Here is a 21,407-nt window from a genome sequence, read left to right as displayed (position 1 = left end):
ATATACTGTGGCAGTGCAATGCTTGTATATACTGTCCAGTATATACTGTCCAAGTACAATGTGTCCTCGCTGGTGATGTATACATGGAGGACTGTAAATATGAGTATATATATATATATATATATATATATATATATACAGTGGTACCTTGGTTTAAGAATAACTTGGTTTAAGAGCGTTTTGGTTTAAGAGCTCACAGTTTTTCAAAATTGTGACTTGGTTTAAGAGCATTGTTTTGGTTTAAGAGCTCCCTGTACTAGGTGGGAGCGCGAGTTGGGGAGGGACATGGTCTATATAGCGGGGTCTACAGCCCTGTACTCTAACCCAGGAAGTCTCCCTTGCCTTCCAAATCATAGCAGATCCACTTCAGGCTGGGGCTTACATCAGGGGACAGGACTGTGGGGGTAATCTCTCCATAGCTGTACCTTTCTTTCCCCGGACAGAGTGCTGCATGTATGTACCCACATCTGTACTGATCGGTCCTTCATGCTCCCTGCAGTCTCTGTCAGTCCTGATTGGTCCATGCTGAGCACACACCCCTTCTCCATTGCTGTCATGTGACCACACAGACCTCTGACAGCAGCCCTGCTTCTCTATTCTAGCATGTTGTACTACGCTACTGCATTATAGGGATCTGCAGTTCCACCCTATATCTACAAACTGCTGCTGTGTTTCAGGTTTATGCACTTATTATACATTTTACTCCACATGCTGATTGCTATACTGTACAGTAACCTATAATATCACATATTCAGCTGTTTATAAATGTCTGTTTCATTTGTCTTACATGTTATTCAAAATATAAAATCATTATTTTTGGGGAGTGGAACCAATTGTCTGCATATCAGTGATTTCTTATGGGAAAATTTGCTTTGGTTTAAGAGTGGATTTGGATTACAAGCAAAGTCCCAGAACGAATTATGCTCGTAATCCAAGGCACCACTGCATATAGATAGAGCACTGTGCTACCTCCCTCTCTCTATATAAGGTCTGTATATATATATATATATATATATATATATATATATATACACATATACACTCACCGGCCACTTTATTAGGTACACCTGTCCAACTGCACGTTACCACTTAATTTCTAATAAGTCAATCACATGGTGGCAACTCAGTGCGTTTAGGCATGTAGACATGGTCAAGACAATCTCCTGCAGTTCAAACCGAGCATCAGTATGGGGAAGAAAGGTGATTTGAGTGCCTTTGAACGTGGCATGGTTGTTGGTGCCAGAAGGGCTGGTCTGAGTATTTCAGAAACTGCTGATCTACTGGGATTTTCACGCACAACCATCTCTAGGGTTTACAGAGAATGGTCCGAAAAAGAAAAAACATCCAGTGAGCGGCAGTTCTGTGGGCGGAAATGCCTTGTTGATGCCAGAGGTCAGAGGAGAATGGGCAGACTGGTTCGAGCTGATAGAAAGGCAACAGTGACAAATAGCCAACCGTTACAACCAAGGTAGGCAGAAGAGCGTCTCTGAACGCACAGTACGTCCAACTTTGAAGCAGATGGGCTACAGCAGCAGAAGACCACACCGGGTGCCACTCCTTTCAGCTAAGAACAGGAAACTGAGGCTACAATTTGCACAAGCTCATCGAAATTGGACAGTAGAAGATTGGAAAAACGTTGCCTGGTCTGATGAGTCTCGATTTCTGCTGCGACATTCGGATGGTAGGGTCAGAATTTGGCGTCAACAACATGAAAGCATGGATCCATCCTGCCTTGTATCAACGGTTCAGGCTGGTGGTGGTGTCATGGTGTGGGGAATATTTTCTTGGCACTCTTTGGGCCCCTTGGTACCAATTGAGCATCGTTGCAACGCCACAGCCTACCTGAGTATTGTTGCTGACCATGTCCATCCCTTTATGACCACAATGTACCCAACATCTGATGGCTACTTTCAGCAGGATAATGCGCCATGTCATAAAGCTAGAATCATCTCAGACTGGTTTCTTGAACATGACAATGAGTTCACTGTACTCAAATGGCCTCCGCAGTCACCAGATCTAAATCCAATAGAGCATCTTTGGGATGTGGTGGAACGGGAGATTCGCATCATGGATGTGCAGCCGACAAATCTGCGGCAACTGTGTGATGCCATCATGTCAATATGGACCAAAATCTCTGAGGAATGCTTCCAGCACCTTGTTGTATCTATGCCACCAAGAATTGAGGCAGTTCTGAAGGCAAAAGGGGCCCAACCCGTTACTAGCATGGTGTACCTAATAAAGTGGCCGGTGAGTGTGTATATATATATATATATATATATATATATATATATATATATATATATACACACAGTACATCTCTATGTATACTCTATGTCTAGTCCTCCATGTACACAGCACCAGGGCCGGCCATACTTTCCCCCACGTACCTATGGTCACACTTCTTCCTATGTGTACTGTGACCCCACCAAGAAGTATCGATCGTAAAAGAAAAAAACAAGAAAAGTCAACTGTCCGTAATAACCCACGGAGTCACGTGCGTACACGCCGTGCCCCTACGACGTCACTGTGCGACATGTTAATTTTAAAAAGAACATATATTATGACGTCACCACCACGCTCCTCAGACCCCTGGGCTCGTGACCTCTCGCGCACCCTCCCATAACCTCGCGCCCCGCCCCCCCCCCCCCCCCAATTTATCGGCTCCGCCCCCCTCTTACCACACATCACATCCCCCCGCTCTGTGACGTAGAAGACCGGGATAGGAGGAGCCCACCATTGAGTGCCGACGCCACTAGGCCACGCCCACGTCACCGCCCATTGAGGCATACTGTAATATGATTGGCTGCGGGCAGCCGGCTACGTCACGTCGTCCCCCTTGAGGTCCGTCCCATCAACACTACAGAGCCGCAGCCTCCTAGTGCGGGCAGACAGAGCGGAGTGCCGGGCGGTGTACGCTGATGATGTCACTGCTCTGTAGTCTGTGACACCCCCGATAGCCGCCTGTGTTGTCACCGCTGCACCCACCTGGACTTTACCCTCCCCGGAGCTGTCACCTGAGGGCGCCTATATCTGGACTGTCACACATGAGACTGCTGCAGTGACCGCCGCCGCTTGTCTGTCTCTCTCTGGACGTCCAGTCTCTGACAACTAAACCGACAACATGTTTGACAAAATGCGGATCCCCTTCGTGGTCCTGGACGTAGTGTGCGTGGTGCTCGGTATGTAACGGCTTCTATGTGCTCCGCATGTGCTTTCTCTGTCCCTTTAAGTTTGGGGGAGGGGCTGAGCTACAGGGGCTTCTTTGTGCTCTGTCACCTGTCACCTACCTGTATAATGTGGGGGGCTTCTGCTCTGCATGCCTTATGTGATCTACTAACCTCCCCGCCATCCCCTCCTATTATTTCTACCTTACTTGTTTCTCCAGTGAGATCAGGAGAAGCAGCCAACTCTCATCTCTTGCAGAACTACAACTCCCAGCATGCCCTGTCACATGTCATGGGGTTGGTAGTTTTGCAGCAGCTGTTGGAAAGTGATGACTGTATCCCAAGGCTGGCAGGGCAATATGGAAGCTGTAGCCTGAGACCTCTAATAAAGCAATAACTATAGAAAAGCTGTCAGGGCATGCTGGGAGTTGTAGTTTTGAAATAAAAAAAAAATAATCTTTCCAATCTCCATCAAATATCCTTGTTGCTGACTGCAGGTTCCCAGTGATGTCATTATCTGCGTCTGGGACAGCTGGATGACAATGGGTTCATCCGGTGCTCCCCCACTCACCCAGTATTCTCAGGATAGGTAGCTTTTCAGGGGTCTAGGAAAGTTGGGTCATAACTGCCCTAAAAATGAATGCAGATTTACATAAAAAATTGATTTCAATGAGAAACTCTTAGAATTTTTTTTTTAGCACTGAAAAAGTGACCGCAATGGAATCTATAAACTGTTATAAATAGGAGAGAGCTGTCATTTATGCTCCGAGGCTCCCCTTGAAGTCAGGGGAAGCTTCATGTTTGCCCCCCTCCCCCCCAATTCTTTAACATATTTCCCCCAAGTAGATAAAACACATATATATATATATATATATATATATATATATATATATATATATATATATATATATATATATTATATATATATTTTATTATTTTTTTTTTACTCTTGTGTAAGGAACCTCCCATGTACGTTCTATTATTCCAGAAGGTGGAACACCCAACCCCCGAGCTATAGCGACGTGTTACACTCCGGATTAGGACAATACTGGCGCGTCCGTGATTATGAATGAATGCCGCCATATTCAGGGAATCTGCCGCACTCTTATTAGAAGCAGGTGTGGTTAGACAGAGATAAAAGGCCAAAGAACGAGCTTTAGTATAATGAGAAAAGGACGAGCGCCATATAGTACAGTGTACGGGATGCAATGAACGGCACACGTCTCTTCCTTTTGCCGCCATCATTAATTTGGTGCAACTGGAAGACGTCTTGGCATAAATTGGCCTTGTTTACACTTCATGCAGGTTCCAAAAATTAAACATTTTCTGCTATTTAAAGGATAAATGATAAATCTACGACTGATGGTCAAAAAGTCCTGTGACAGTTGATGGAGTGACAGTCGTCTCCATTCACTGTCTATGGTGCTGTCACTCAGAGCAGAGTTCAGTACTTGTCGCTCTATCCACTTGACCTCTGTTCTTGGGATCCTTGGGGTCGCGGTTGCTTTTTCTCTATATAACTTAATAAGCAGTTATAAGTTTACACAGGGAGATGTGCGGACGAGAGTGATATTTTTAGTGCCGTGGAAAAGATGCGATAAGCTGTCAAGTGGGCGTTTCCCCGCTTCTCGGCTGATTGCTGTCATTTATCCGCCAATAACCTGTTTACATGGGTCGATTATTGGGCATGCTTGTTGTCGATAATCGCCCTGTGTAACACGGCCTTTAGGCTGCGTTCATACCTAGAATCCTACTTTTTACTATACAGCTATTTTAAAGCGAATGTTCCATCAGTACATTCCGCTTTTAAGTTTTGCATATGGATATAACGGCATCGGCCAGGGGTGAAGCACTGGAGGCGGCCAACCTGTCCCCAGTGGGAGGAAACTCCCTCCCCTCTATGACTAAGCCCACGTCATAGAGGTGTCTGGTGGGTCGGCCCGCCTCCAGTGCTTCACTCCTGGCTAGTGCCTGGAAATAGAATGGCGCCATATGCAGGAACCGGACCAGCTCCATTCAATCCATGTGCAAAGCTTAAAGGGGTAGTGTGGTGCTAAACAATTATTCACAAAATAACACACATTACAAAGTTATACAGTTATCCCCCCCACCCACGCTAGACCCGGCAGTGTGATGCACTATATTCACCTGATCCCTGTCGACCCCCGTCCGCCATCTTGGGACAACAATGTCATCTTTGGCGGCCAGCCGAACCGCTCCGTCCGACCCTCATGCTGGCCCCCCTCTGTCGTGTCATAACTGTGCTCAGACGCGATTGGCTCAGCACAGTTATGCTCAGCTGAGCAGCTGATGATGTGGCAGAGGGGGGCCGGCACGAGGGACGGATGAAGCGGTTCGGCCGACTGCCCGAAGATGACTTTATGGTAACAAGATGGCGGACTGGGGTCAACACGGATCAGGAAAGTATAGTGCATCACACTTCCGGGTCTGGCGTGGGAAGGGGGCCATTCACATACATTACAAAGTTGTATAACTTTGTAATGTGTGTTATTTTGTGAATAATTCTTTAGTTCTGCACTACCCCTTTAAAGCGAATGTACTGATGGTACATTCACTTTAAGTAATTGTTTTTGCATTAAATTACATTGCATTCAGTGGTGAAATGCTGCAATGCTATCTTTTTTTTTTTTTTTTTACAGTCATAATGGTTATGGCTGTAAAACCCCAAGTAACCTGTAAATGAGTACTGTATGCACTTATTATACTGCCTGAATTGAGTGTAAACTCTTCTGATTACATTTGCCTGCAGAGGCCCGATTTGCATAAAACACACAATGAACATCCTGTAAAATGCTCCAAGGATTTATGCGTAAAACACAAAAATGCAAATATGCTCCAAAAGCGCAAAAAAATAAAAATAAATAAAAAATAAAATTAAAGGCTCATTTTCCTTTCGAATACGATGTGTGAACAGAGCCTTATAACGTTAGAGTGTATACAGTTTGGCCAATATCCTAGGAAACCCACTACCTTATTTCTACGTTCCTGGAATTCTGGGGGAAACTGGAGAAGTGTGGGAATATGAGGGAAGCGTAGAGAGCCTTTACAGGGGCTGCTGGGGGCCAGATAAGGCGTTTGGCATGTGCCGGTCTATTTTGGCCTTTATACTAGGTCAGAGCTCTCTTGCTGGTTTTGCATGGAGGTTATTTGCAGAAGTTCTCTTCTCGGACATCGGACTTCATCCAGTTTCTCAAACTGTTAAAGTTCACGCACTTGTAGTATTGTGCAATAGCAGCATGGGTCCTGGCGGTGATAGCGTTCTCCTGAGTCATAGCTGCAGTCTCAGGGCTGGGTACAGATCGGGGGTTAGATCCTGCAGTGTAATGCACCACTTTAATGCTAATGTCTGATGGGTGAACGCCAAGATGCTTGTCTGCAGTGTCGGCCTTACCAGTCCCATAGCCTCTGTATTATTCTAGGCTTATAACCACAATAAAGAGGAACGAACATTAAAGGGGTTATCTATATTTGACAACTCTCTTTATATTGCACGTCCCCAGGGACAAACAGAACTCACTCATGGGTGAGGATGATAGATGGAGATCAGGCGATGTCTATTGAAGTCAGTTTTCTTCTCATACTCTCAGTTTTCTGCAAAGAGTCTATTGACTTCCCTCTAGGGGAAGGTTCAGGTCCCTAAGTTACAAGGGGTTATTTATTTGTGTTTGCCAGTGGGGGAATGGGACTGACTAGGAACCTAAACGGTACTCCGGAGAAGAAAATGTTTATAAATCAACTGGCGTGAGAAAGTTATGCAGATTTGTAATTTACTTCTATTAAAATATTCCAGACTTCCAGTACTTATCAGCTGCTGTATGTGCTGCAGGAAAGGTTGTTTTCTTTCCAGTCTGACAGTGCTCTCTGCTGCCACCTCTGTCCATGTTAGGAAGTGTCCAGGAAAGGAGAGGTTTTCTATAGGGGATTTGCTACTGCTTTGGACAATTATTTTCATGGACAGAGGTGGCAGCAGAGAGCACTATTTCAGACTAGAAAGAATACACCACTTCCTGCAGGACATACAGCAGCTGATAAGTATGGAAAGATTGAAGATTTTTTAAATACAAGTAAATTACAAATCTATATAACTTTCTGAAACCAGTTGATTTGAAAGAAAAAGATTTTCACCGGAGTACAACTTTAAGGAAGATTTGAGATATTTTAATAGAAGTAAATTACAAGTTTGTGTAATGCCGGTTGAGTTACCCCTTTAGGGTATGTTCACACAGAGGAATAGGAAGGAATTGAAGGGAAAGTCTGCTTAAAATTTCCTCTTTTTCAACTGTGCAGTGGAAAGCAGAAATTCAAAGCCCCAATAACTTCTGTAGAATCTGCCCAAAGAATAGACGTATCATTTCTTTTGTCGGAAAGCGGATCAGCGGCGGAACATTCTGCGCGTAAATTCTGCCATGTAAAAAAAAGGAAATCCTATTTAACACAATGGGACATTGCTCTGTACGTAATTTATGTGCGGAATTTCAAGTGGAATTCACTTAACATTAAGAGCGGATTTCACTTAAAATTCCTCGCCTGATCCTCAGTGTGAACATACGCTAAGGGCAGGAGGAGACTAATGCCCCTATTACACGAGTCGTTTGGAGGAGCAAACGAGCGCTATTAGCGCTCGTTTGCTCCTCGTTCCCCGCTCGCTGCCGCCGCTATTCAACGCGGCGTCAGTGAGCGGGTGAGTGCGGGAGGGGCGGCGGGGAGCTGCTGGGGGGGCTGCCCGGGGGATCGCTGATCGTCCGGGCAGCCCATAGGATACAGCAGCGCCTGCTGCCGATGCTCCTATTCAACGGAGCGACGGCAGCAGATCGCTGCTATATCAGTCGCTTGTTTTTCAACATGTTGAAAAACAAGCGACTGCAACGATCAGCCGACATGAACGATGTCGGCTGATCGTTGCACTCTATTCCACGGGACGAATATCGTTCGTAGCGGCCGATATCGGCCGAATACGAACGATATTGCTCCTCTAAACGACCAGTGGAATAGGGCCTTTAGTGGTGGTGAAGCGGAGCAGCAATTGAGAGGTTTATAGTTGGGGAAATGGGGAGATTAGTTCAGCCCTGCCAATATAATAAAGAATGGTGGTGGTGGTGGTAGACTATTATAGCCATTTGATTCATGTGATAACCCATTAAAGGTGGCCACTTTTCACCCTACTCTTGTCTCCAGTTCAGGTTCGGTTTGCAATTAAGCTCCATTTACTTCAATGGAACTGAGTTTTAAAACCCCACCCAAACTGGAGACAACAGTAGGGGGAAAAGTGGCCATGTTTTTGTAGCGCTGGATAACCCCTTTAACTGCTGCAAATTGTTGCTTTGCAGCTATTCTGTCCTTGTATGAATATCTAGATACAAGGTGTTGCATCTGTATTTGCAGCCCACATCTGTATGCCAGTGCAGCTTACAGGGTTAACACCAGTGTGAGGGGTTTAAGGGCTAAAATTATAGAGTAGGCGACTTTGTAAACTTTGCAGGTCTTTTCAAGTGTAAAGGCCCGAGGTCTGGAAAGGTTACGGAGCTGTAATTAAATCTATAAATGATGTGCAAGAGGCCTTACATGTGTGCACCGGGCTCACACAGGACGCTCTAACCTGCCTACAAGAGATGAGCTATGGGTGCAGAGGAGACCGAGAGAGATGTCTGTGTTTAGTATCAATGGGGTTTTCCACAAAGAAAAATAGGGGGAGGGGACCGGTCAGAAGTAGGGAAGTGTGCCAAACTTTTATTTTTGCTGCATCCTGAAGCATTAAAAAAAGCCTTTTATTCGTTGTTTAATCCCCATATGATCCACACGATAAGCTTCTAGTGTGGTGAAATATATCAGGGTGACTTTATTCCTTGTGATAACATCTGATAGTGAATCATGGACTTAGTCTGGATCTAGTCACGTGAAACTTACAATGTAGTTCTCTGAAGGAGGAGGGTTAGCACCGCTTATCTCCTTAAAGCTATAGTCATAGTAGCAGAAATGCTGCGGTGGAAAATCTAACCCGAATCTTGTGTATTTGCTGCTGTGTATATTCCCAGACACCACTGGGTAATGGTTATGGTATAAAAGCAAACTATATCTTTCCAGGGCCTGATGGTTGTTGCCGATTTGCCAAACTTATAAAATTATTAGAGATGAGCGAACCTGGAGCATGCTCGACTCCATCCAAACCCGAACTTTCAGCATTTGATTAGCGGTGGCTGCTGAACTTGGATAAAGCCCTAAGGCTATGTGGAAAACATGGATATAGTCATTGGCTGTATCCATGTTTTCCAGACAACCTTAGAGCTTTATCCAAGTTCAGCAGCCCCAGCTAATCAAATACCGAACGTTCGGGTTTGGATGGACTCGAACCCGAACCCGGTTCGCTCATCTCTAAAAATGTTTTTTTATCCCTCAGTTAAGTGTCAAGGAGGCGGAGCTGAATTGCTCAAGTGTCACAGCCTAGCACGCCTCCTCGGTCACCCTCACCTGTCAGCCTCTTAGAGAGCCATGTTTGTCAATTACAGAGGGGATATTGCAGCAGAATACAAGAGAAGGCTAGTAAATGAGTAACAGTGCAGCGTATAGTACTAAGTGTACTCACTGCACCTACTGACAGCTGCTCCCTTAGGGTAAATGGCGCTCTGTGTGAAACCTTTTTTCAGCGGCCGCCCCCCCCCCTCTTCAGACAACATCCAACACCCATCACCCTACCCACCAGTCATAGAAACAACCACCCGACCCCCCCCCCCCCCCCCCCCAGCAATACACACAACTACCCCCAGTCATACAAAGAACTACCCCCAAAAGGGAGGGTAGCACAACCTGGAGAAGGAGAGTCTGATTTTAGCTCTATGAGGTACACAAGGAGCTGCAGTCAGTATATACAGTGAGTACACTTACTAATACTGTATACAGAAAAAATTTACTATAAAGTGGCCAACCTCTTTAACAAATTAAAGGGGTACTCCAGACTCTGGACTTTCAGAACGAGCAGTGATTACTTTTGTACAGAAGCTGCCACACAGCAATGGTGTCTAGCAGCCTCCCCCTAGGTACTGTGTATTCTAATGATCCGTTTCAATAGCATTGTGCGTCCGTTCTTGATCAGAGCAAGGGGCCTAGATCTGCAGAGTGCAGTTCCCGACATAAGAGTAGGTGGCAGCAGAGTGGCCCATATTGCTCATTACTGCTGCCAATCAGTAGAAGTTGATGCATAAACAAAGGATACATCTATACATTGAAGTTATATCTTGTGTAAAAAGATCATGGACTTGTAGCTTTTCTCTATTGACTTCAAAGGGGAAGAAAGAATCTGTAAGCAATTCTCTGGTATTGCTGCTGCATGTAATGAGGCAGAAGAAGAGCACAGCTAAGCTCTTCTCTTTGTTTTGCTCGTTGCTGCACAAGACGGACTCTATAGAAAGTATATGGAGCCTGTCTTGATCTACCAGCGGCGAGATGGGGGGAGAAGAGCTTAGCCAAGCGCTTCTCCCACCTCATTCTAACAATAGATGGATACCCAGTTTAAAACTTTTTCCAAGTATGTCAAAAGTTTAACCTTTCTTTTATCGTGAAATTTAATCCGATCTTTTAAACTTTGTGCTGTTAATCCGCCGCCCAATGTGAATGAGCTGCTGCATCCTGCCTGACCTCTGCTCTTCATACACAACAAACATACAAAGTGCATTAACCTCCTAATTCCGGATCGTAGCGGTCACTGTCCGCATTTCGTGTCCTGTTGTTACATTGTTTTCAAGGAGGACAATGTGATATCTAATCTGTCATGATGTATTACTTTGTGATATCCAGTACAGCTGCTTCTCATCTTGCATAGCAACCATCACTCAGCTTCTCCAGACTCCTGAATGGCAAATCTGCCTCCAACCCCTGCTATATATTGCTGTGCTGAAATCTATAGGAAAACCCTGTTGTCTCCCTTCCAGCCAAATATAAGGACCGTTATCCTATAGGTGCAGTGTTTATAGAGACAGCTGATAGATCACGACTGTAAATTTAGCAGCCGCCCGACCCCTGACGTGTCCTCATGAAGGATGTGCATGCACGAGGCTCTATATTAGGCAGCGTGTAGTGTGAAGTGTCAGCCTCTAAGTCTATTCGCACGGCTTCTATCTTTGTGATCACACAAACCACATCCTCAATGGTCTTCATGCATTTAACCACATTAAAGGGAAGCACATATCTCCTCTTCAGTACACTATTGTTCTCTTGGTGATTTCTATCGCCTTTAAATAGATGGGCCAGTGTGTCCCCCATAGCAGCATTGCTCTATGATAATGCATGTTCATGCCAGTAAAGCATTGCTCATCCTGAGCTTCCTGGTTCATGAATGTAATCTAAATTAACTTAATCTGCCAGAAATCCACATGCATAATCTCATCCACATGTATCATATATTCATCCAGTGTGGATTTTATCTATGGAAATACCATATGTGTGAACATAGCCTAAATGTTTGTCTGTGAATACTAGTATTGTCATGTAATTGCTTTAAAGCTGATTCCTATAGATTCATGGCATGTCCTGTAGATATGCCATAGATGTCTAAGAGCTGCAGGTCCCACGTCAGCATTGAGGCCCATCCTGCTGCCGGAGGTGGTCGGGAAGCCAAAAACAACCATATCAGACATGTTTATTGTTAACCAGGTTATAAATGATGCTACTTTTTACTGTATAGTTTTGATATCCAAAATGTACAATAACCTGCAGCTTTGACTGTACTGCTACAGCTCATCTAGGATGGGTCTTATTGGCTGACCAGCTGCGCTGTGAATACAGCTCCGGAGGCTGTAAATCAGTACCAGATATGTATTAAATGTACAAAACGACTCATGTAGTCTGAATCTATATATAAAACATGAAGGGTGTGCAAAGGCAAACAGTTCTCTGTTCAGATCACCAGTAAATCTGGTTTTAATCTCTTAGTAGCGGTCACTTAGACTTAGTCATATAGGGGGAGATTTATCAAACTGATGTCAAGTAGAATTGTCTCAGTTGCCCCTAGCAACCATTTAGATTCCACCATTCATTCCTCACCGAATTTTTGAAAAATTAAAGGTGGAATCTGATTGGTTGCTAGGGGAAACTGAGACAGTTTCACTTTACACCATGTTTGATAAATCTCCCCCATAGTAGCGGTCACTTGGTCACATAGACTTAGCGGTCACAGTCACATAAACTTGTATATTTAGCTGAGCTGAACGTTCACTTGTTCTAAATGGGGGAAGAAAGGGTGTATGCCGCTGCCAGAATCCAGCCTGCCAGGCCTCTCTCTCCCAGAAATCATCTGGCCCCCGTATACATTAGTCACATCGCCGATCCTCTCAAAATTGCCAACTTTTCCCTTATTTTAGTTCAAAAGCTGTTAAGTATCATCGCTGTTTAGTTTAGGGAGAGCTGGGTCTTACCACAATGGTTTCACTCAGCTTTCCAGATACCTGAATGGTACCCAGCTATGCCCTAGTATAGGAATGGGGAACCTTCGGCCCTTCAGCTGTTGCAAAACTACAATTCCTATCATGCCTCGACAGCAAAAGCAAAGCATGATGGGAATTATAGTTTTGCAACAGCTGGAGGGCGGAAGGTTCCCCATCCCTGCCCTAGATGATACCTCTATGTAGTTTACTCTTGTATCTCCTAGACCAGCACTTAGCCCTTGGTGCTTACAATGAGTCCAGGCCAAATGGCGATCTCTTTCCTGTGCTTTGCTGCTTTTGTATCGCAGGAATCTCTGGATTGAAGGCTTGTATTGAACAGCTCTGTTCCTTCTCTTCCGCGACCTTCGACTTCCCAGAGGAGCATCAATGGCCTTATTGTATTTTGGCATGACCTCATTGTATTGGGGTTGTATCTGGGATGCATAGGCAGGTCTTTTCATGCATTACTTCTTTCTACAACACTTGTTGCGCAGGAGAAAGTCGAGGCATTCGCATGATGGAATGTGAAGTCTCAGGAGGCGGGCTGTATTGTGTTTGAACGCGCTCGGTGGGATGGGCCTGCTGTCTTGCACACTGGGTGATGTAGTGTATATGAAGCATGGGAGTAGAAGAAAGCTTTTGTTTTTTTTCCTGCCCACTAATTCCTGGTGCGTCTGGTTTACAATTGTATAGGTAATCCGCTCCGCTGACCCCTGGAACATTGTCAGCAGGCGAGAGGGAGGAAGCCATTGTGTTTTCCATGTCATCTGTCAGGGCAAATTCTTAGCTACTTAATTGAGCTAAGTGGGAGGCAAAACCCGGCTGGAATTGTTTGCTCAGTTGATATTACTGTACCTGTAAGGCTGGATAGGGCCGTCAGTCAGTAATAGGACCGAGTAGACTCCAATTGACAGTAAAAGCTGCAATATCCCTATGTACTTATAAGAAGTTAGCGTGATTTAATATGACTGCAAGTATGGCCTCACACTTCTTAAAGGGAAAATTACCTATTGTTTAAATCAAGTTTTTATGTTAAACATATTTTTTTTTAAAGGATCTTTGATATTTTATTTTTTTTTTCTAATTTTCCATTTTACTATCTATATTATAAACTATTCTTTAGATCTTGCGGTTTTCAAGTGGGCCACTAGATTTAAAACTAAGTCAAGACTTCCTTCTGGTTTGTGATGGTAAGAAGGGGCTGCGGGAAAGTGTTCTGTACAGAATGACAGCAGAAGGGGACACCAATAGATAGCAAAGACAATGGCAGCTCAGCCTCCCCCTCCCTGAAGAATGACCCTAAACCCAGGTCACAGAGGTTACTGAGCATGCTCACAAGTGTGAATAGGCAATACATTATACGTTTTCTTTAAAACAGCAAATGGTGTGAGGAGGCAGGGGAGGTAGTGTGTGAGGTGTGACTGAGTGCACCGCAGGCTTGGTGCTATAAGACTGGAAACATAAGAGCATTAATGCCCCCACTAAAAATGTCAATTCATGCCTATGCATAAGTATAGGAAACGTCAGTAAAGTCTTTATATAGAAAGTTGCGTCCATCATTCCTACACATATTTTTATTTTATTTTTTTTTGCCCGGGAAAGACGTATGGGCCAGATCACAGACTGTGTGCTTTTCCGGGCACGAGTCGTCTGACATTCAGGTATTCTGAGCAGCAGAGGGGGAGTAAAATGAGAGGCTTCATTCTGCTCAGGAAAGAGAAAATGCTTTCTAAAAACTGCTCGAGGTGCTAAATACTAAGAAGAGCTAAAGTGTATTTATCCATAATCCCAGGCTCTGGAAATAGCAGCCGGAGCCAGGTCATTCCGGGCCAGATTGATACAGTCCCCTTCCAAGCCATTCCTGTATGTGGACTACTGCTGGGAACAGGCCTCGCCATGGCATCTGTCCTGCTTCAGCCCTACAGAACTTTAGTAAGGTGGCCATTCATGTGCTTGGTTGTTTTTCCCACTTTTTTTTTTTTATTTTTTACACAGTATCCCAGTAGAGTATAAACTCTTACATATTATAACGAGTTTGCAGTGCCTTCGCGGACGATCGGTATGTCATTTGTGCGGCCCTATAAATTTATTGCTATTGGCCACAAGTCTCCTCTTCACACAAAGAGATTTGCGGCTGATAGCGATAAATTTTGAAGTCTCTCAGAAGGTGTTTCCTGCTCCTCTGCTGATCACTGCCACTTGTACACAGGCCGATTGTTGGCTGAAGAAGGGCTTCTAGCAACGCTCATGGCCAATAATGTGTTACACGGCCGACTTAAGTTAAAAAAAAAAAAAAAAAAAGTAATAATTTTCCTAATAGGATTATGTAACACTGTGAATAAGCGGATTATTAAAATGAGCTCATGGTGTGAGACGGTGGGTTTAGCTGAGTGGTCACATTCCTAGCAGCAAATGGCTCCAGGTTGGGCCGAAAACCCATACTCTGTATATCTCAGTAATCACATTATTAAAGGGGTTTTCCGATTTATTATTACAGGAGAGGGGACAAGTAAAAGTTTGCGGGCAATCCGGCCTCTTGGAAAGAAGACGGGGAGAGATCCCTCGGGAGCCTAGAGGTCAGATCCTCCGCTATCTCTTACTTGTCCCCTATAATATACGCTCCGGCCGGGATCTCTTGCGGCGCCGCAAACAACTGACATGTCAGTTTTCTGCAGCCGCTATTTAGGGATGCGCCCGCATCGGAACACTGCGGCCAAAAAGATCATCCGGCTGGTACTGCAGATGATCTTTTGAGAGACCGGCCGGGTCACAGAACGGCCGGTCTCATACGCTATGTGAACATAGCCTAATATTGTAGAGTCTAGAGCTGAGTTCACAATTCTGCTGTATGCCATTGGAAAGAGTAGGAAAGTATTTGAGCTGAAGACGGCAAGGATTTTTGAATTCCCACAGAAAATGAACTCCCATAGAGTTCAATGGAATTCTGCCAGCACAATCTGCCCAAAGAATGGACATGTCAATTCTTCAAACGGAACGCAGATCCGCAGTGAAAAATTCTGCATGGAAATTCTATTGTGTGCACGGACAGACGGAAATCCTGTTTTGCTTTATGGAAAGGAGCATTGTTGCATTAAAATGCGCAGATTCCACATGGCTTTTGCCGCGGAATTCCGAGAGAATTGCTCATACCCGGAAATGTATATATTTACAAAGCTTTACATTTTTAAATGTGTGTTAAAGTAAGATGTAATAGTCTGCAGGCAGCATATCATTTACAGGGCTGGATATGTGTGCGTGTCTGGTGCAGCGAGAAGCTTTGTGTGACTGACAGTATTAATATCTATTTTGCTCACATGTTGCGGCTTCCCTTAATGTGGTTATCTGAGAGACGGCTCTGTTACCTTTTATAGTTATTCTCTGACTAGTTTTCAGTATTAGCTCAGTTTCATACTTATTTGGTGTTTGGGCTTTTTTTTGTGTGTGTTATATAGTGAATTTGGCCAAATTATCTGCATTTGAAGCTGTCCTCCGTTAGTTATGCCAGTGCATGGATCCCATCACCAGAGTGGTGTATGCTGCCTTGCCTACATTTCACTAATCTTCTTACCCTTCTCATTTCACTTTTTCTCATTGACGTCAATGTAAAAACCAGAATGCCGTATATACAGTTACATCCTCTAAACCTAGATCAAACATGAATGTCAGCGATTGATTGTGTGCACAGGGGTTCAAGCGACTCTGAACCCACAATCTGTCCCCCCCCCCCCCCCCCCCCAAACCACTTGTACCTTCGAAAAGCTGCTTTTAATCCAAGATCTGTCCTGGGGTCTGTACGGCAGGTGATGCAGCTATTGTCCTAAAAAACATCATTTAGGGTGCGTTCACACCTACAAGATCTGCAGCAAATTTGATGCTGTATTCAGTTATTTAAATGAAATCTGCTGCAGAAAATCAGCTGCAGATCCTGTAGGTGTGAACGCACCTCCCATTTGGCACGGGCTGGCTGCACCTGTGCCCTAACTTTGCACCACCTCTCCGTCCCTCCTCCCCACCCTCTTCATCATTAGGAATGCCACTAGAACATTTTCTCCATGCTGAACATTGCACAGGTGCTTAACATCCAGCCCATGTGCCGGGCTGAGACAGGTGGGGAATAGGCGGCAATCTGCCTGGAGCATTCCTAATGATGAGGTGGGCGGCGAGAAGGGATGGAGAGGTTGTGCCAGCCTAATGCATACGCAATGTAAGCCCCGACCGTTGGCCACAGGGCTGGAAGTTTGAAAGTTGTTTTTTAGCACAATAACTGCATCACCTGCCGAACAGACCCCAGGACAGATCTTGGATTAAAAGCAGCTATCTGAAGGTACAAGCTGTTTTGGGGGGGGGGGGGGCAGATTGTGGGTACAGAGTCACTTTCACGCTTCCTCATTCACTAGTGGTGCACATCTGGTACTATAGTATGGCGGCATTACAGCTGCTCCCATGTAATATATATATATTACATATATACACTTGTTTTCTATACCAGTATGTTAATTCCTGTTCATCTGCTTCAGACAAAGCAGGATGACTACTCCTGTAGTTGCTCCACTTACCTATATTCACCTAGTTCTGCAGGTATATGGGACAGTGGGAGCGCACATGCACGGGACCAAGCCTCAGCTGTTAGGATAACTAAGGCGTGCCATGGTAATTATTATTACTGGGTGTTTCCAGGACTGTGGGTTGTGTAGGACGCACCACTATACAAATATGTACAGTTTAGCTAAATGTTTTCCTTTAGTCTATATGATACTGAGAATCCCATTGTACTGCACAGGTTGGTTAGATGGAACAGTCTACATTATTTACCTATGAGAAACTTCTTGGTATTAGGAATATTGTGATGTATGTCTATGGCCCATTGATTTATCCCATTATAAATATGCTGCAGCAAGGTTTTAAAAGGTTGTTACAGCCATTGGCTAATGTCCCCCGATCACTTCTCTAGTGCTGTCTATTACAGGCGGCCACACTTTGCTCATAGGTAACTTCAAGAAGAAGTCAATTTCTTGCAGGTCAGTCTGTATCTTGAGGCAACTGTGAATATACTCTTTGTGCGGTATGCCTCTAGACTTATGTTTTAGGATCCCCTGCTTCAGAGATGCATCTGAATAGAAGCACGTATGAATAATGTTCCTCCGTGTATATAATGGGCAAAGTTTTTGCAATGCAGAGGCCTATCCTGGCCCCACGTTATCAATATTGCTTCTGTCTGTGACATTTAAGAGTGTTGCAGAACTTGGGTGAAAAGTTTCAATTACAACATTCATCGAAATTTCTGAATGATGAAATTCAAAATTTGCTAAATAGCCCCAGGCTGTTACATGGTGCCACCTTAGGTAATACATTGTGTAAGAGGTTAATACATATGGTGCACAGTGCAAGCCATGCCTATCTAAGTCCCTACCACACCTATAGTGTTTAAATAATGTTTAGGATATCTTGAATATTATTGCAGCAATGTTAATCTGCCACAGTACTCCTTAAAAGGGTACTCCGGCAAGGGGGGCTTTTTTCCGATCCGGTCCCCGCTGCCCGGCCGGTTCCTGCCCGGAAAGCGGCCGGGCAGCGGGGTCCGGAGCGCCGCGATACAGGACCCGCTGCTGGAACCGGGGAGGTGAGTGGACGTCGTTGTTGCCCTCAGCCACCTCCGCCCCGGCCGGATCGGAACACAGCCCCCCCCCCCAGCACCCCTTTTAGGGTATATTCACACATATCGGAAATGGACGCTTTTTTGAATGGCCGTCATTTAACATCAAAAGACAGCCAGAATCTTTTGATACTTATGGACGAAAATAATCATGATCGTTATTTGCGGCCGTAATGATCAAAAGCCAGCTGTCTTTTGGCATTGAATGATGACCGTCCTATTAACGTTGTGTGAACATAGCCTAATGGGGTAAATTATTGTCCATGATTCATTTACAGAAGTGCATTGAATATTTCAGAAGTTTTAGATTTGGCTAGTGGTTTACCCGCCGCCCCTCCGGCATCCCTCTCCATGCACTGGATCCCAGCTGTCATCTATCCTGTAACAGCTGTAATGTAATCGTAATGGAGTTTCTCATTTCTGGTAAAACCCATCAGTACATACAAGCGATCACTTTGCTTATATCACATTGCAGATGAGAAGATTGCCGGCTGCTAATTCTGAGCTTTGCTAGAAAACAGCTGTTGCCGAGTTCTTGTGCTGGGTGCGGGTGCTGCTGGTGAACTTTCCACAATGCTCTGATCTTATGACAAGTTACGCAAAGCGTTCACAATCCAGTAATTCTAGTTTTACCCTGTGATCCTTTTTAAAAGCGTTCTTTATTTTAGTTCTTAGTCAAATACATTGAACTACATTATATACTCTTAAAGGGTACTCCTGCCCGGCCGTAATTTTTAGATGTGGCCAGGGAGGGGGTGGTTATTGATGCCGGAGGTCACTTACCTCCCCGGTTCCAGCGCCGGGTCCCGTATCGCGGTGCCCCATACCCCGGTCCCGCGGTCGCTTTCTGGTCTGAGCTGCCGCATGAGACGTGACGTCTCCAGGCAGCTCAGCCATCCAGCAGCTGAGGCGGGACTCGGCAACGGCCGCCGAATGGCTGAGCTGCCTGGAGACGTCACGTCTTGTGCGGCAGCTCAGACCAGGAAGCGGGACGGGGTGCCGCGATCCGGGACCCGGCGCTGAAACCGGGGAGGTAAGTGACCTCCGGCATCCATACCCAACCCCAACCATATCTGAAAAATACGGCCGGGCCGGAGTACCCCTTTAAAGGGGTTATCCAGCGCTACAAAAACATGGCCACTCTTGAAGACGAGAGGGGGGAAAAGTGGCCATGTTTTTGTAGCACTGGATAACCCCTTTAAAAGTCTAGCCTGATGAATAGGGGATGACTCGAAGCTCCAATATGCTGTTTCTAATTGTTACCTAAATGGAGTGGGCATGGGTGCTGTTACCTAAGGGCTTATTCCCACGTCCAGTGTTTTATGGATGCTACGGACAGGGAAGCCCTGTAATAAAGTGTTTCCCTGCCTGGCACGATGTGTCAGTGAACCTAAGTGGGCATCGGTACTGTTACCTAAGTGGACATGAATCATGAAAGGACCAGTGGGAGTGGAACATTGTGTAATCTAATGAGTTTGGCCTTGGATTTTTTCGCCCCTTAACCTGTGGTCCTTGCTGCAGGAGATCACTAGGTCACTACTTCTTGGAGTGGTCCAAGTGTAGGTGGCCTTATAGACAAAGAGACACCAACGCAAACCACTGAGGAGTCAAGCAGAACAATTGGGCTACTGGCCAAGGTCTGAGTTCATCCTTAAGGTGGCCACACATCTCTGTTTCAAATAATAAACCTTCAAGTTCGGCCAACAATCTTAGGTGGATGTTGGCCCCGTGGTCGTCTGACGGTGGCTTACTCCTCTTCTCCCCATGGATAACACATGGACTTCTGGCCATGCCTTATTGTCGTGTGTATAGGGAGTTAGTCAAGATAACTGTTTGGCTGACTGTTATTAAAAGGGTATGGCCACCTTTAAAGTGTACCTGGCATAAGAAAAAAAGAAAACTTTTCTCTTCCTGCTCTGTGTCTGCGAGAGCGAGACCATCCCTTAGACTTGTATTATGAGACTGGAAAGTGGTTGGAATCCAACATCACTTATAGGTCCCTTATATAAGATGGATTATGAATGCACGCTGGAATACCAACAATCCCAAGAGGTGGGTCACGATACTGATAGAAGAAAGGTCCAACAGCATTCATAATGTGAAATCTTCAAATCTTTATTGAGCAGTCAAGCATTCATACACAGTATTGGTCTCGGTCATGTGACACTGTCTCAGCCCATTCTAGTGATAAGTCAGGGTCCCGACCGATCAAAACTTTACCAAACTCCTGAGTGGCAGATGACTACTCAGTGATTCTATTAGTCAGGCCCTGCATGGACTTTGCATGTCGGCTCTTGCAGCAGGTGGTCTTATTTTTCCAATTCTAAAGTTGGCAGCTTATGGAAAGCTGTACACACCAGTGTGAATGTTTGGCTGGCAGCTTCCTTCATTGACAGTACAGGGAGCCCTGACTGCTCCTACTCATGCATAGCGAACCACACAAGTCACAGGAAAATTAAAATATATTCACAGCAAGACGAAGTATACAAAAAGTGTAAATGCATAGATGGGAAATGTCTGATCACCTGATGACTTGTAAGAACAGCACAGAAGAAATATAGCAGAAAAATACTATCCAGTACATATAAACAAGTTACATACTGTACACATAAATAATGCTGCAATATTTTGTACATCTAACTAGTTATAGGATAAATAAAGGATGTGCTCTCTGCTGCCACCTCTGTCCAGGACAGGAACCGTCCAGAGCATGAGAGGTTTTCTATGAGGATTTGCTACTGCTGTGGACAGTTCCTGTTATAGACAGAGGTGGCGTCAGACAGCACTGTCAGCAGGAAATAATACACCACTTCCTGCAGGACATACAACAGCTGATATGTACTGGAAGACATGAGATTTTTTAATAGAAATAATTTACAAATCTATATAATTTTCTGACACCAGTTAATTTTAAAACTGTTTTTCTCAAGAGTACCCCTCTAACCCCTTGCCACAAAATGACTTCCTAGGATGTCATGATAGCAGTTTGTTCGCTCATCAAGATGTCCCAGCTTGTCATAATGTGCAGGGGCCCTGTGAAGTGAGCTCAGGAGCTGCAGCACGCGGTCTGCTCCCTGTTCTGTCAGTGAAAGAGTCAGGCTTTATAGTCTTACACTGACGACTCGTCATGTGACTCAAAACTTTTCACATATGCCT

At 44.9% G+C, this 21,407-nt stretch overlaps 1 protein-coding gene across 2 annotated transcripts in view; it reads left to right on the top strand.

Moving 5' to 3' along the window:
- The first annotated feature begins 2,854 nt into the window (after positions 1-2,854).
- Positions 2,855-21,407, top strand: part of PLPP1 (phospholipid phosphatase 1) — a 62,952-nt gene continuing 44,399 nt past the window's right edge. Inside the window, exon 1 of one of the 2 annotated variants that reach the window (XM_069963057.1) lies at positions 2,855-3,179. In XM_069963057.1, the coding sequence (XP_069819158.1) occupies positions 3,122-3,179 (58 nt within the window). In that variant the 5' untranslated portion in view covers positions 2,855-3,121. The remainder of the gene's footprint in view (positions 3,180-21,407) is intronic. The other variant, XM_069963056.1, reaches the window with a different exon arrangement.

Source organism: Dendropsophus ebraccatus, chromosome 3 (assembly GCF_027789765.1).
Source record: "Dendropsophus ebraccatus isolate aDenEbr1 chromosome 3, aDenEbr1.pat, whole genome shotgun sequence".
Lineage (NCBI taxonomy): Eukaryota > Metazoa > Chordata > Amphibia > Anura > Hylidae > Dendropsophus > Dendropsophus ebraccatus.
This window is presented reverse-complemented; position numbering and strand designations above follow the sequence as displayed.